The sequence below is a fragment of the Pocillopora verrucosa genome, chromosome 6 (genome assembly GCF_036669915.1).
Source record: "Pocillopora verrucosa isolate sample1 chromosome 6, ASM3666991v2, whole genome shotgun sequence".
NCBI lineage: Eukaryota > Metazoa > Cnidaria > Anthozoa > Scleractinia > Pocilloporidae > Pocillopora > Pocillopora verrucosa.
Genome location: NC_089317.1, coordinates 4,296,577 through 4,311,010, shown reverse-complemented (window position 1 = coordinate 4,311,010; position 14,434 = coordinate 4,296,577). Strand labels below are relative to the sequence as shown.

General features: G+C 37.1%; 1 protein-coding gene across 2 annotated transcripts; it reads left to right on the top strand.

The window, feature by feature from the left end:
- Positions 1-16: 16 nt before the first annotated feature.
- Positions 17-11,606, top strand: LOC136281536 (elongation factor G, mitochondrial-like). 2 transcript variants are annotated; one of them, XM_066168078.1, is made up of 11 exons: positions 17-127; positions 537-569; positions 1,874-1,984; positions 3,672-3,746; positions 4,363-4,413; positions 5,804-5,920; positions 6,127-6,200; positions 7,893-8,136; positions 9,044-9,114; positions 9,271-9,393; positions 10,893-11,606. In XM_066168078.1, exons 1-6 carry the CDS (start codon positions 71-73, stop codon positions 5,858-5,860), a joined length of 384 nt encoding a protein of 127 aa, XP_066024175.1. In that variant the 5' UTR covers positions 17-70; the 3' UTR covers positions 5,861-5,920; positions 6,127-6,200; positions 7,893-8,136; positions 9,044-9,114; positions 9,271-9,393; positions 10,893-11,606. The 2 variants fall into 2 exon arrangements, with proteins under 2 accessions (XP_066024175.1, XP_066024174.1); XM_066168077.1 differs by having other exon boundaries at positions 1,871-1,984.
- Positions 11,607-14,434: the final 2,828 nt, after the last annotated feature.

Here is a 14,434-nt window from a genome sequence, read left to right as displayed (position 1 = left end):
CGTGCGCCTGGTAGAAATTATTTTGAAAGATTCCCTGAAGTAAACGGACTTGGATGTTTTAGCTTGAGAGATGGGTTTAGCGACACTTTTGATCCAGCGATCTGGACTTCGCCTTCTTGCTCGTAATGTAAGATTTCCAACCTTGATGTTTCGACCGTGATATAAGTTTTTGTTAATTCTTGCGAAACGGGAATCCTAAGTCACGAAGAAGTGAAAAGCTTACATAATCGCACATCTTTCTCAAACAGTTAGGACTATCGTATCGGTTGTGATTTGTTTAAATGCGAAAGTTATTGAAGTGTCTTACGATCGATGCAACGAGAGAATCAAAAATCAAAACAGTAATTTAATTTTAAACTGATTATTCTCGTATTTTAGTTAATATGGGAAATAATGACTCCAGATCGAGTTCGATATCATATTAAGGAGTAAAAGTTGCTCGTATTCGTATCATTGTATCTGATTTGTATTTGTTGTACTTCTCTTTGGTTAGTAATTTATCCTGAATCTCACGAATAAAGGTTTTTTTTTCGTAGGTGAAGGCTCGGTTTTTTGCCTCTGGAGTAGCGGTGAGTGTTCAACTTTCTCAGGGAGATAGACAGTTTTTGACTACATGTTCTCCGATGTTAAAAATGTATATAATTTATTTATTGTTTTACAAGGAACAGTCTTTCAAAACTGTCGGTGAAAATGTTCCTTTGAGTTCAACAGTCAGTGATAACTTTCACAGGCTGTTCATTAACCCTCTGACTCCCCAAAGTGATTAACATGTCACTTCTCCCTTCAACATCCATCCATTCACAGACTGTTCATTAACCCTCTGACTCCCAGAAGTGATTAACATGTCACTTCTCCCTTCAACATCCATCCATTCTCCAGCAAACAGTTAATGAGAATACTCAAACTTATCTGGTATCTTGATCAAATACCAAGTTCTTATTACTAAAGTAAAGTAATGTTGATTTTCCCCCAAATTTTCTCTTGCAAACCTACTGATTGTTTAGGAATGCCAAGCTACTCCAAAAATTATTGTGGTGTTTTAGAGGACAAATTTTCCAAGCATTTAGTTAGATCCTATGAAATCACTAGGTGAGAAATGTTTCAGAGTTGTTGAAAACCTTTTTTTTATAGTATTTTATAGTATGCATCTGCTCTGATAATTTGTGCTCTATAGTAAAAAGCCAAAATAATTTTTGGAATTACTTAATTAATATTTCTAAACTAATATTTGATACTCTAAAGAATAATCTTTCAGTAGAAATTCTGTGAAAATATTTGACTAACTAGCATTTAAACACAGCCTTATCTTTTATTCCCAATGAATGATATTCTCCTGTTACTTTACCCTATATTTTCCAGCTACTACTAACATTAATTAGTGAAAACTTAAATTTTTTCCTCAGTGTTCATTCATGAATACAGGCCCTTGAAATTGGGGAATTTTTTATTACTAGATGCCTTGCGTATTTTCAAAACATTTCTTTTCTATGATCAGCAGTAATGTTGCAATTTGATTGGCCAATTTGCTGTTGTTGATAAGAGCACGAGCAGCGCTGCTTGCATCAACTGGTCATGCAATGCCTTTATCACTGAAAGAATCATTTTGTTTGACATCATTATTGTGGTAAAAAAGGAATTGACAGGGGTTTAGCATGGTCTCTATACAATGATGTTCATCATCACATTGCTCAAAAGTTTTTGCTGATTCACCTGGCTGGGCCGCGTGAGTCTGTAGCAAATTTTGACCTCTGTGATAATGAATATCATTGTCGATAAGAGTACAGATCATGCTAAACCACTTTCAATTTGTGAATTGGGCATGGCTGTGTATATTGGGCATACATGTAACATTGTCTCCTTTTTTTGACAGAAGGATGTGTCAAAAATCAGAAATATTGGTATATCTGCCCATATTGACTCTGGAAAAACCACACTCACAGAGAGACTTTTGTTTTATACTGGAAGAATCAGTCAAATGCATGAGGTGAGAACAATGGACTTTGATTTGCCTTTAGAAATGCTTTCAACATTACCAATCCTACTTTGCAGGATGCATCTCACATGTGGACCTTGTAACAATTGAGCTCACAGCAAAGTCTCTGTGACTCAGTAGTAGCTCATCAAAGTGGTGAATCTGAAGGTCTGAGATTCTATTCCTCATGAGGACTCTAAATTGTTTTTTAGTGCAATGCTCATGACAAGAGAAAAAAAATCTTTCACTAATTGACTTCGATGTTTGTTTTAACAGTTCAAAGTTTAATTTCCATGGGTTTTGCATGATTATACAAATAATGATTTTTGCCCTGTGGTTTCCTGTTGAAATCTTTACTGCAGTTATTTTTCCTCAGTGAGTTATGGATCAAAATTTACTTGAAGTTTAAGTGATATCAAACTTCTGTAGGTTGATAGGAGTTCTGACAAGACCAAAAACATTTTTTTCACTAATGGATTTTGATACACATTGTAACAGTTCAAAGCCAATTTCCCATGGGTTTTGAGTGATTATACAAATAGTGATTTTTGCCCTGTGGTTTCCAGTTAAGATTTTTATTGCAAGTTTTTTTTTCCTCAACATGTGTTGTGGATTGAAATTTACTAAAAGTTTAAGAGGTATCAAACTTCCATAGGTTGAAGAGAGTTCTGATAATATCTCTGAAACAAAGACTTTGTTAATATCAAGTTGATGTACAGTTTAAACCACAGCTTCTGCAATCAATTATTTCTAAAATAAATAAATAGCAAAGGTTTGACAACTTGCAGTAATAATATTTGATTGTGTTGTCTGATTGTCTGGGTTAGAGTAGGCCTGGAAAGGACTGCTGTTGGCAGTAAAGATCGATGATTTGACAACCTTGGTGGAAGTCACCACTTGTGTCAAATGATTATGACTTTATGACTTCCACTTGTTATGGATAGTGACTGTAGAAATAAGCATCTTGACATTTTCTGCTAAGAATGTTTTGTCATGCTGAGAAGCATTCCATGGAACATAACAGAACATTTCATTAGGTCATGTAGTCATGATGTAATACCTGTCCACTGAAATAGTTGTGTTGTAAGTGTCCGGAATGTTCTAGAATACTTTGTAAATGTCTATAAGGACTCAGTCCTGTTGTAGAAGTTGTTGTTGTTGGAAGTGAATGGCTGCTTGGAAAGCTATACACAGAGAGAGAGTGCTACTGTGAAGATTGTTTAATTCAAGGAACTTTGGAGAAAACTGTGAGTTTGTGTCAGTGGTGAGGCAAGACATAGAATGTTGTGGGCTTAAGTAAGTTTATTGAGGATAATTACTGTATTTCCTGTTGGACTTGCTCTGCATCAAAAATATTAAAAGTTGTTTAATAAAGTAGTGAAGTCTAAAGGAGTATAGCATTCTTTCTGTTTGTTAGATTATATTGTAACACATTGGTATTGTTAAAACTTGAGTCACTTCTACCAACAACAGTCCTTCAGGGAATTACTCTCACCAGTATGATCAGACTTCTTATGACAAAAAAATGTGAAGATACAAGATACATAATCTCACTGTAGCCCCAAAGCATTAATACAGTAAATCTCAGGGTTTTTTAATACCTTCTTGATGAGAAACAAATTCTTTGCTCAAGAAAATGCACTGATATATCCATGCATTAGATTTGGTTGTTTGGTATTCATCCTTATTTTCTAACCAGGTGCGAGGTAAGGACAATGTAGGAGCCACTATGGATTCCATGGATCTGGAACGACAGCGAGGAATGACCATACAGGTTGGTACTAAGTAACAGTACTATGATTTATTTAATAAACTACAGATCAAATGTATGACATTCATATAATCACATTCATTTATTGATCACTAAATGGATTTATTAAAAACCAACAAAATGACCAACTCCCAGTTGGCTTGTTATAGCTTTGTAGCTCAGTTGATAGAGCATTGCACTGGTATCCCAGAGGTCATGGGTTAAAATGTATAGGCCTGAATTTTTTACAGGTGTTGTTTTCACCGCTGCTTTATCATTGCGAATTCAAATATATGATATTCATACACATGTAACCATGTTTGAATTTCAGCCTGGATAGAGAGATCCTTTTTCAATCTTTTTAGAACTCCCAAGAAAGTAGAATTCAAGGTCATTTAATTTGCTGTAGTAAATAGAGAAACAAAAATCTCAGGAATATACAGTTCGGAGATTGTATACATGGTTGCCATAGCAACATTGCTACATCTTTTTTAGTATGTTCACAAGGCATAGTGAAGATGTTATGTCTTAAATACAGTAGAAATTCTGGTGTTTCAATATTATCTGCAGTATGAAATAATATTCTCTGTATATTTCAAGAAGATACAACTGTATATATGTATGTTGTTTTAATCTGCAGCAACATATGTCGATTGGAAAGATACAAACATTAACATTATTGATACACCAGGTGAGTGTCAACCATTTATTTCCTAACATCAAGATGTATATTCTCCATACTGTTCTTTATACATTTCTTAAGGTACTTTTCTGAACTTGTCACAGCTTTGTTACAGAGTATCCTACTGTAATCATAAAGGATTTACAGTTTGAATTGTCATCAAAAACAGATGAACATGTAGTTATGATGTATATGTGTGTGAAAAGTAAAAGCTCTTGTCAGCAACATACATGTACACCTGCGGTGAGGTGGAAATTTTAATGAGTCCATCTTCAAAGGTTCAAATGTGTGAGGGATGGCCAGTTAGGGGTAGAGGGGTTTTGAAGCTTCGACTTATGTGATGCTGAAAAACCAAATTATGAGAGTGAAAGGGAAAATTTCTCATAGATTTTTCAAGGGGTTTTTTTTATTGTGGCACAATAACAATACTACATTACCTTACATTACTATGTTAAAAAAAGGAAAGAAAAAATAAAAAAAAAAAAAAGGTTTAACAGTTTTGTAGTTTTAACTGAGGACAGCAAGCTGTAAGTAATTGATTTAGCACTGTCAGTATCTTAAGGTAGTGTAGTATTTAGATTTACTATTTTGTAAAGTATTTATTTAGATGAATGGAAAAAAGTGCCTTTCCTTCTTCGAGCTTTTTTACAGATGAGTTATCAGGTTTCCTAAAATTGTTGAGTTACAATTGTAGTGTGATCATTTATGCCTTATGGCACTTATTTCTAATTTGAATTTGTGTTGGAAAAATGACTACAGTCCAAGCACTGTGCTATTGTTAAAAATAGTTTTGGATAATTGATTATCAATGCAAATTTTTACATCAACACCTAAATTTCTTCAGAGAGGATATCATATCTGGCCAAAATTTGAAAAACAAGTGGAGCCCTTGGGTTTTCTGAAAAAATACCTGAGAATGATTGAAATGATAAGGTCTACAGAATGGATGATAGGGGGAATTAAAGATTGTGGAAAAAATTTTTTGTCATAAAAAAGTTAAAATTCTGGTCCTAAAGAAGGAACAAGGTAAAAATTTATATAGATATAACAAATGAGAAACAGAACAGAATGTTTGCAAAAAATGACCTGAACAGTGTGGCATTAAACATGTCAACTGTGAGGCCACAATTGAATTCCTATGACTATGGATTGGATTGACACTGAGATTTTCAAGAGTTGACACAAACAATGGAAAGATCATCCACTACATTTGAGAAGATGCTTGTTACATATTCATCTGTTTATTTTTTTTAAACTATTACATTTATATGCTAATTTTTGATATTTGAAAATGACTTGGGGAGGTGAAAAAATTGGTCGTTTCTATTGCTGAATTTTATTCCACAATGCATATCAAAGGAACTTCCTATAAGAAAAAGTGAAAAATTATTTTCCCTAGAGCAAAGTTACAACGCACTGCAGCCTTCACCCAATTGCCAATTGGTTTGGAATCTGAGGTGAAAGGAGTCACTGACCTTGTGTGCTGGAAGGCTTATTACTTTGAGGGAAATCATGGGTAAGATTATTCATTCTTGTAACTTCTATTTTTTTTTATTTAGCTGTTTAGCCAATCACAAGGTTAGAAATTCAATAACCCTGATCCAGCTATTCTTAAGACGCCATAACTTGAGCTAAAAATCTCCCAAAGAATTTAGCTGAAATATGATAATTGGCTCTTTCATTGTTAAACAACTATTGATGATTTCAATTATTAACTAACAGGTTCAAAGGGGTAGAAGGTGTCACCCCAGAAGACATGGTCAATGAGTGTACAACAAGAAGACAGGAGCTGATAGGTACATGTACAATCTGAGTATTTTTTCAACTTATAGCACTTGTTGTGTGAGTCATTACAATGGCCAATCAGAACAACGGAAAATATCACAGGGAGCCAATGGGAACTCAACATGAAATGAAGTAAAATTAAGCGTTGGAAAATGCTATTGATTAAGTCCTGATTATTTCAAGTTTTGAATTGGATTGGATGAGAGCTCAAGAGAAAGGGGAAAATCTTCTGGGCCAATCTCCCAACAAATGTCAATACAACGCTGGGCTGAGATGAGAATAAAGAAAAATATCAGTGAGAGGATTATTAGCTGATCCAATACCAAATTCTTTAATCGTAAGAATTGTCCATAATAAGAATTGTATGGCAGACAGTAACAAGAATTACTTATTAGATTTTTCAGTCAGAGTGTTAAAGTGTTTAACCCTTTAACTCCCAGATCAAATTTGTAATTCTCCTTACTGTCAACCATACAATTCTTATAATGTTAGTTCACAGAATTTAGTATTGGATCAACTAATTATCCCCAAATTGATATTTTTCTTTATTCTCATCACTATCTGGTGAATATTATATTGATATTGTAAGGAGAAATTCTGTCTTGGTCACTCATGGGACTGAAAGGGTTAAGTGAAGAATTCTCCATTGATTGAACCCTTTAACTCCCAAGATCTGATTGTTAATTCTCCCCTCCAGCGGTGTAACATTTCCTTGTAAATTTGTTGTGAGAACTTGGTGCTAGATCAAGATAGCAGCTTCTGCCTGATAAGTTTGATTCTTCTCATTACCTGTTTGCTGATTAATGTATGTATATTATAGGGAGAAGTTTCATGTTAATCACTTTGGGGAGTCAGAGGAACGTTTTCATCAACAGTTTTTACTACTAATTTTTTACCTATGTAGTACTAGATAGCTGTAGCAACACTACAGCCCCCTTTTTACCGGCAGTTCAATAACAAAGAGTTTGCACCATTCTACATGATGCTATTTTTACCGTCTGTTAAGTGCTGTGGTTTGTAATCATTAGAAACTGTAGCTAATGTGCATGACACTCTTGCGGAGATATTTCTGGAAGAAATACCACCAACGGGGAAACAATTAATTGTATGTGTTTTGAAAATATTAGGGCTGGTGTATGGATTGATGGATTGAGCTGTATATTCGACAGATTTCCTCTCTCTTTATGTTGCGCTGAATTATACGAGCATTTTGAGTGGTTCATGCTCATGAATATATAGGAGGACAGACGCACAGATTATATCACCGTCAACGACATTTTGCTTTTTTAACAGATAACACAAATAATGTTGATTCTAACAAGACCATTTGTTATTATCAACTGAGTTTATAACGTAAAATTGGCCACCGTTAATAGTTTCAAAGCTGACGTTTCGAGCGTTAGTCCTTCGTCTGAGAAAATGACGAGGAGGGAACGCTCGAAACGTCAGCTTTGAAACTCTTACCGGTGGCCAATTTTACGTTATCAACTTTTGTCAGCTTTGAAACTCTTGACGGTGGCCAATTCGCGCTATCAACTATTATCAACAGTTGATAATACCGAATTACCTTGTTATACTCTCCCACCGACGCAACACCACAGTTTCTTTCGAAACTTACGCTTACTAGCTTACCGGCTGGATAAACAGCTGTGAAAAGAATGAATTTAAGCATAAGCTTTATTTCTTTGAACTTCGTTTTGTAGAATCCGACATAAACGCCTTGATGAAGATGGCTCTGCGTGAGGTGGCTTTCCTTCCTCTCGGAGTCTTGATCGTCCAATGGAGATGGAGAGTTTTCAGCGTTAAGGTCACTGAGGAGAATTACAATACCGTGTGGTGGGAACTGAGGACTAAGTAACAAGGAATGGAACCTGCTGTGGAAAGGACAGAAAATGACTTTGATCCCTGATGCAAATAACACATTCCAGCTAATACACCATACATCAGGTAGGTAATGTACCCAGTGGGAAAGGAGTTGATTCTGATCCCTTTCACAGTCGACTGCCGGGAGAGGGGAGGGAAGGCCGGAAGAGAGTTGGGGTCAGGAGGCCAATCTCCACCAGCAAGTTGTAATAACAAATGCAAACATCTTTGCATGCATATTTGCATGCAGTTGTTTGGAAAACGTCAAATAACATATTAGTATAAACCACACCGGTGAATTGTGCTTTTCGCGCGCGCTTATTGACTAGTTTGGAAGTGAATAGTAATTACTATTCACCTCCGAGCTGCTGAGACAAAATTGCGCGTCAAGAGTAAATTTCTGAGCATTTTCCGGTATATTGAAAGAAATAAACTAATTTTCTTGTATCTGTGTGATATATGCTAAAACAAATATCCATCTAAGTGTCGTTAAAAATGATATATATTTTTCTCGCCGCTTCGCGGTTTGGTAAATATCCACCACTTTTCACCTCCACTTCGGCGAATAATTGTTAACTATTTCGCTATGTGCGATCCTGATGAAATGATTTATGAAATGATTTCGAGACCGTATATTTTAGTTTAACTGATTATATTTTCCGCACCAAAATGTGAGTGGAGGAGAGAAGGACTTAAGCCTCTAAGCCTCAGACTGGAACTCAAACCTTTAATAACTCGAACTCCCCTAATTCGAAGGAATTCTCGTTTCCCCTCAGGTTGGTAAGTTTTTAAAAAGAGTTGCTCTTCATAGCTCGAACCATGTCATCACCGGAGCCTTGTTTGCTGCGCGATGGAAATTTTGAGCTCATAATCTGCATGGTTTTTTAATTAGATAAATAAGAGTTTGAGAGAATTGATAAACAACAACGAGGGAAGGATGAACTAAAAGGGAAACAAGGGTGACTGAGAATAAATTGTTTCCCTTTTCCAGTGTTCAATTCGTGAAACGTTGCCTGATAGTAAACGGCGCAGAAGAAGCAGCAGACTGAGAAAAGGAGAGAGGTATGGGTCTGGTGTTACACCAATCTCCTTCATTAAATTATTGCACCTCGTTTTTCTGAAGAGAGGCTCTAGCCCAAGAAACTGTGTTGGGTAGGGTGTTTTCCAATGGATGTGTCACCAACCAAATTTAATTTTTTTTAAATTTTTATTGCTCAGGTACTTTATGAGCTACGTGCTACAATTCCAGTTCCACAAGGCGGCTTGTGAGGCAGCCGGACATACGGGACCTTTGCATACCTGCTCCATCTACGAGTCTAAAGAAGCGGGAAAGAAGATCGGGTAAATATCGACAGAAGATGTGTTACTTTATGTTGATATGCTTGTTCCTTCAGCTTTTGCTGAACCACTGTTGTACTGATAAGTATGAAAATATTTTCATTTCTTCTGAATGTGATACTTATTTTCTCCTGGATGTGCGAGAGCAATGGAAGTGGACTGAATCCAAATCAAATAAAAATTTTGTGGTCGGCGCGCAGTTTTAGAAAAAATACAATGTACTTAATACAATTCTTTTTCATTAATTTTCTTTTATCTACCGGTATCTGTCTTTATAGTAAGAGATACGGCAAAAGTGAACTGCCGAGAATAACATGGAACCAAAAAATGAAAAAAATATTTTGGAAGTTGTCGATGAAACGTGCGCGCGCGCGTGATGCCATCAACCATTGAACTACCATGAGTGTCAAAACAAAATTTCTCTTTCCAATTACAAGTAGACAAGTCATGAGGATAAAGAAAAGTTTCAGTTACTGGATTATCAGGTGATCCCATTAAAAGTCTTCAAACCAAAATCATGAGAGTTGTATGACAGACATTAAGGAGAATTAGTAATAGGATCTAGGAGTGGAGGGGTAACACAAAAAAAGATGAAGGGAGAAGGTGAATCCCATAGCGAGTCACTTTATGACGGTTCACGTGCCACGTGCCACGTGCCACGTGCCACGTGCTACGTGCTAATCACGCGTCACGAACATTTTTCCGAGAAGTGGTAAAAACATCGTTCATTGGTAATAAATGAATCGCCATTGTAATTTTTGCGGAGTATAAAAAAGCCACGAAGACAACGGCGACGGGAACGTCATTAATTAAAAGGTTTCATGAGCAAAACAGTAGCTGTGCACGAGAGTTATAAATGTTTGTAAATTTCTTTGTGTCCTCTGAAAAGGACCACGTGAACTGGCCAAACTTCTCGTTGTCTGGAGAACGTGAATGACGACGGCTTATTTTTTTAAATTTCTATTTCTAATTTAACGCTGTGTTCCATCTTCAGTTCCGAGATAGTTTGAACAGCGAGAAACAAACTAAATGTCTTTAGAGTATCGCGAGATTCGCAGGTAAAAAAATAAGTTCATTTTTTAACCGACGTTGTCCACGGCGTCGCCGTCGTCGTTTCAATAATTTATCAACTAAGTATTCATTGGATTATCTCTTATATCCATTAAGGCTTTAAATCCTTTTAAGAATTCAAATTAGCATGGAATAGGCGAGTAAAAGCAAAACTGGGCAATGATTGGATATCGGAAAACTCTGATTAATTACGCCTCATTTTGTTCAAAAGTGTCGTCAGGATCAGTTCATGGAAATTAACCGCCTTGCTATGTTATTTTTAAAATATTTATAAATTATTGCTTTGATCTGTTATTGTTGTTGTTATTATTATTATTATTATTGTTATTATTACCATTATTAATAACTATAAATCTGAATTTCATAGCTCGCACATGAAGAAAGCAATTAACGTTTTGTATTGAATGGTGTTTCTCTCCTTTAATCTATAGGGATATGCTGAAGATAGGGAAAAGCAAGCCTTGGCCGGAAGCCCTCAAAAAACTGACCAGAAGTGAAACACTGGATGTTGGCGCTCTGTCGGAATACTTTGAGCCTCTCCGCAAGTGGATGGTGGAACAGAGGAAAGAGCTGGGGTACACTGAACCCGGATGGGACGTAGACGTAGAGGCCGGAGTATCGGCCGTGCTTCCCACACTGTTCAACACTGTCATGGGTTCTTTGATTGTGACAGTTGTGCTCTTTTGTTAGAGATCTTCAAAAGGCCTGGACCTGAGGCCATGATCATTCGTGTGCGTTTTCAGGGTTTTTCCTTTTTTTAATGTAAGTTGCTTTCGTAATAAATCAGCAATTGAAATTGTCATTAATTGCTTTTCTTTTTAGTTTATCGATAATCGTCTAAGGTTCCTTTACAGTGCAGCTTTCGAACAAAAAAGTCGCCGTCAAACCAAACTTTGCCATACATAATGATAAAAAACGAGGTTTCCTTTTCCTTATGCAAGTACCAGCTTTGATAAAAAACATTAACAATCGCCTCGAATCGTAATTTTGAAAGCTGTCTGTCGATTCATTGTTTGCTCCGTTGCAAATTTTCCGGTTTTTACATTTTTGCTGTAGGTTTTTCCTTTGCCTTTGGCAACTTTGCTCATTTTTGTGTTTTCCTCCTCAACGCTCCACTGAACGATCGAGATAAATGAAAAAGGTGAATAAAGGGGGTAAGTTTCTAAAAAAACTGTGGTGCCGCGTTGGTGGGAGAGTATAGCAGGTAATTTAGTGTTAACAACTGAGTTGAAAACGTAAACTGGCCACCGTAAAGAGTAAAACAGCCGACGTTTCGAGCGTTAACCCTTTCGCCAGAGCGATCGCTGTGTCTGGAATGGGTTATTTTTCCCGGGAAATCTTGATCTATCGTCATTGGCCGAATTTATACTAGAGACGAGTTATCCGTCAGAGACGAATCATCCTTCTCAGACGGATAACTCGTCTAAATATAAATTCGGTACTAAGACGAATTATGGAGCAAAATTCGTCTCAGGCTGATCCGTCTGTCAGCACGTCTTCACTGTAACCTATTTTAACTTGGTTTCTATAGTTTTGCAAGGTTTCCTGGGATGCCTATTTCAAGATGGCGTCCGGTAAAGTAATCGTGCCCTCGAAAGCAATCACAAAAAAGAAGGAGAAAGCAAACAAGAAGTTGACTTGGACAGATCAAGACACGGACGTCTTCGCAGAAGTTATATATGACCCACAATACAGAGAGAGTGATTACACCGTTGGTGTAATCACTTCCTCTTGTCTTCCTATCTTGAGCAAGATTAGCGAGAGAAAAGGGTAACATGAAGTTCATTAAGCTATTTTCCGGCTCAAACTTACGCTTGACAGAGGATATTCTTCTCTGATATACTGCCATATCCAATGCTGTTCTTTTCGATTTCATCAACAAGGCTACGAGAGCCGCCATATTTAAGCTCTCGCCAGGCTTCCACTCGGCTCAACACCGAGACACCCGTCGTGAAACTCGCGAACGATTTATATCTAGACAGATTATTCGTCAAATTTCGTCTTCGGATTTATACTTGGACGGATTATCCGTATGACGGATGATCCGTCTCTAGTATAAATCGGGCCATTGACGCCTGGTCAGGAGGTCCCAGGGCGAGGTTTCCTGGCATGGCGCGAGTTGTTTGCGAACCTCTAGGAGCTTAAATCTAGCATTTGATTTTGGGAGGAATACAACCACTCTGAACAAATTTATAGGATATATAGATTTGACCGATTTTTGTAAAATTTCGCCAAATATTCCAGGAATAATCATAAACGAAAGTGCGTCGGGAATTTTGATATTTGAAATATTTATCGCGTGGTGTCTATTTACGCAACACACCTCGCATATTTTAGCTACTCCAACTTTAAATGCCGATATCCAGACAAACAATCAGAATGTCGAAGAAGCCTGACTAAGATTATGAATAAGACTGTGTAGCCAATTTGCTCGTGTTGCGGCATCCGATACCCGATAAATTCAAAGGAAGAACCTTCGGTCGTTTCACGCCTTACCAACTCCTGACACTTTCTTAAAAGAAAAGTCGCCTAAATTATGTTTTTATCGTAAACTGCAGTTATTTAGCTTTCTTCTGATGTGTCGTTTGCTAGGATTTAGTGAAAATAGTGCGCGTACGAATTTTTTCCCGAAGGACATCCGCAAACCTGGGAAGTAGCCTTGAGCGTCTCGGCACGAGCTTTTCTACGCCCACGGGAGAGTATGAGGCCTAAAGCGATACGAGCCGGTGAGAAGTCTGCAAGCGGTTTAGCACTTTTAGTGTCAGACCCCCTCCCAATGGTGGAGAAACGCGCGTCCGGCACCATGAAAAATTAGGGATTCCTCATATAGGCTACTCGATATCAAACCGTTTAGGGAAAATATATTTTCAAATGCGCAGCTGTTGAAGGGAAGCCAAACAAAGTTAGGTACATTGCCTATATGACGAAGAACGAAATGTTGACTTCTAACCTGAAAAAGACTAACATTATGCAGTTAGATCCATGTCAAAAGTGATTGAATCGTAATACAAATATTAACATCTTGTTTTAATTTATTGAACGCCGTCACGGGATGGATAACCACAACTTTTCCATTGACGTCGTTTGTCATACTCGATTGGAGAACACAAAACAAACAAACGACAGAATACATGATGAAGAAGACCGCCGCACGGCCTTTTGTTTATTGGATGAGGTTTTTGTGATATCTAGAGTAATCCGAAGGCTGAGGTAGGGGTTATCAGCCGAAACCGAAGGCTGAGGCTGATGTGGCGCTATATCGAAGGCGTTCGTTGAGGGTAACAGTACACGGTAATTTTGGTCAGCGGGGAAATTATGAAACCCGCGAATATTGCGGAAGCCCGCGAAAGGATGACATCCAAAAACTGAAGGCGATTTTCTATTAAGACACTAGAATGCTTAATGATGGCGGTGACTAATCAATCTTCTTTAAATAAATCGAAGATTGACTTCCTTGAGGAGAACCTTGAAATTTTTTTTGTTGAAAACCAGTACTTCTTGGGTTATTTCGATGGGAAAAGAGACGAGTTCGAGGCTATGCTCGAGAGGTTTCTTCTTATTAGTTCAACATGCTTTGTAAAGAAGGCCTTGCACTCAAAGGAGCTAAATCACAAGAGGTTTTCGAAAAATGGTAGGCAGTTTATTTCATTTTTAACTGATTTTTTTGCCTTTATCAATTCTGTGTGGGCCTTGTAGAGACTTGGTCTTTTGACTGCAATTTTGTGGAGTGTTGAAATATTTAAAAGTATTTCATATAAAGGAAAGGCCTTGGAAAACACTCTAAGCGCGTAATCTAGTATACAGAAAGACTTTTTCAAATTATGTATTTGAAGCGTCTCCCACTTTTGAACACAATGGTAGTAATGTACCGATCCAATTTTTCGGCAACCGTTTACCATCATAAGTAATGAAACTCGGCATTGGGTCAACAAAGGTGATAATTCCTTTTGAAAACAGAGTTTGAAATATAATA

What these genes read in the sequence shown, in the direction of transcription:
- LOC136281536 (XM_066168077.1), top strand. Translation starts at nt 71, where the DNA reads ATGGGTTTAGCGACACTTTTGATCCAGCGATCTGGACTTCGCCTTCTT. An exon ending in TTCGCCTTCTTGCTCGTAAT is followed by an intron (nt 128 to 536) that starts GTAAGATTTCCA and finishes TTTTTTTCGTAG; the next exon opens with GTGAAGGCTCGGTTTTTTGC. An exon ending in AGCGAGGAATGACCATACAG is followed by an intron (nt 3,747 to 4,362) that starts GTTGGTACTAAG and finishes TTTAATCTGCAG; the next exon opens with CAACATATGTCGATTGGAAA.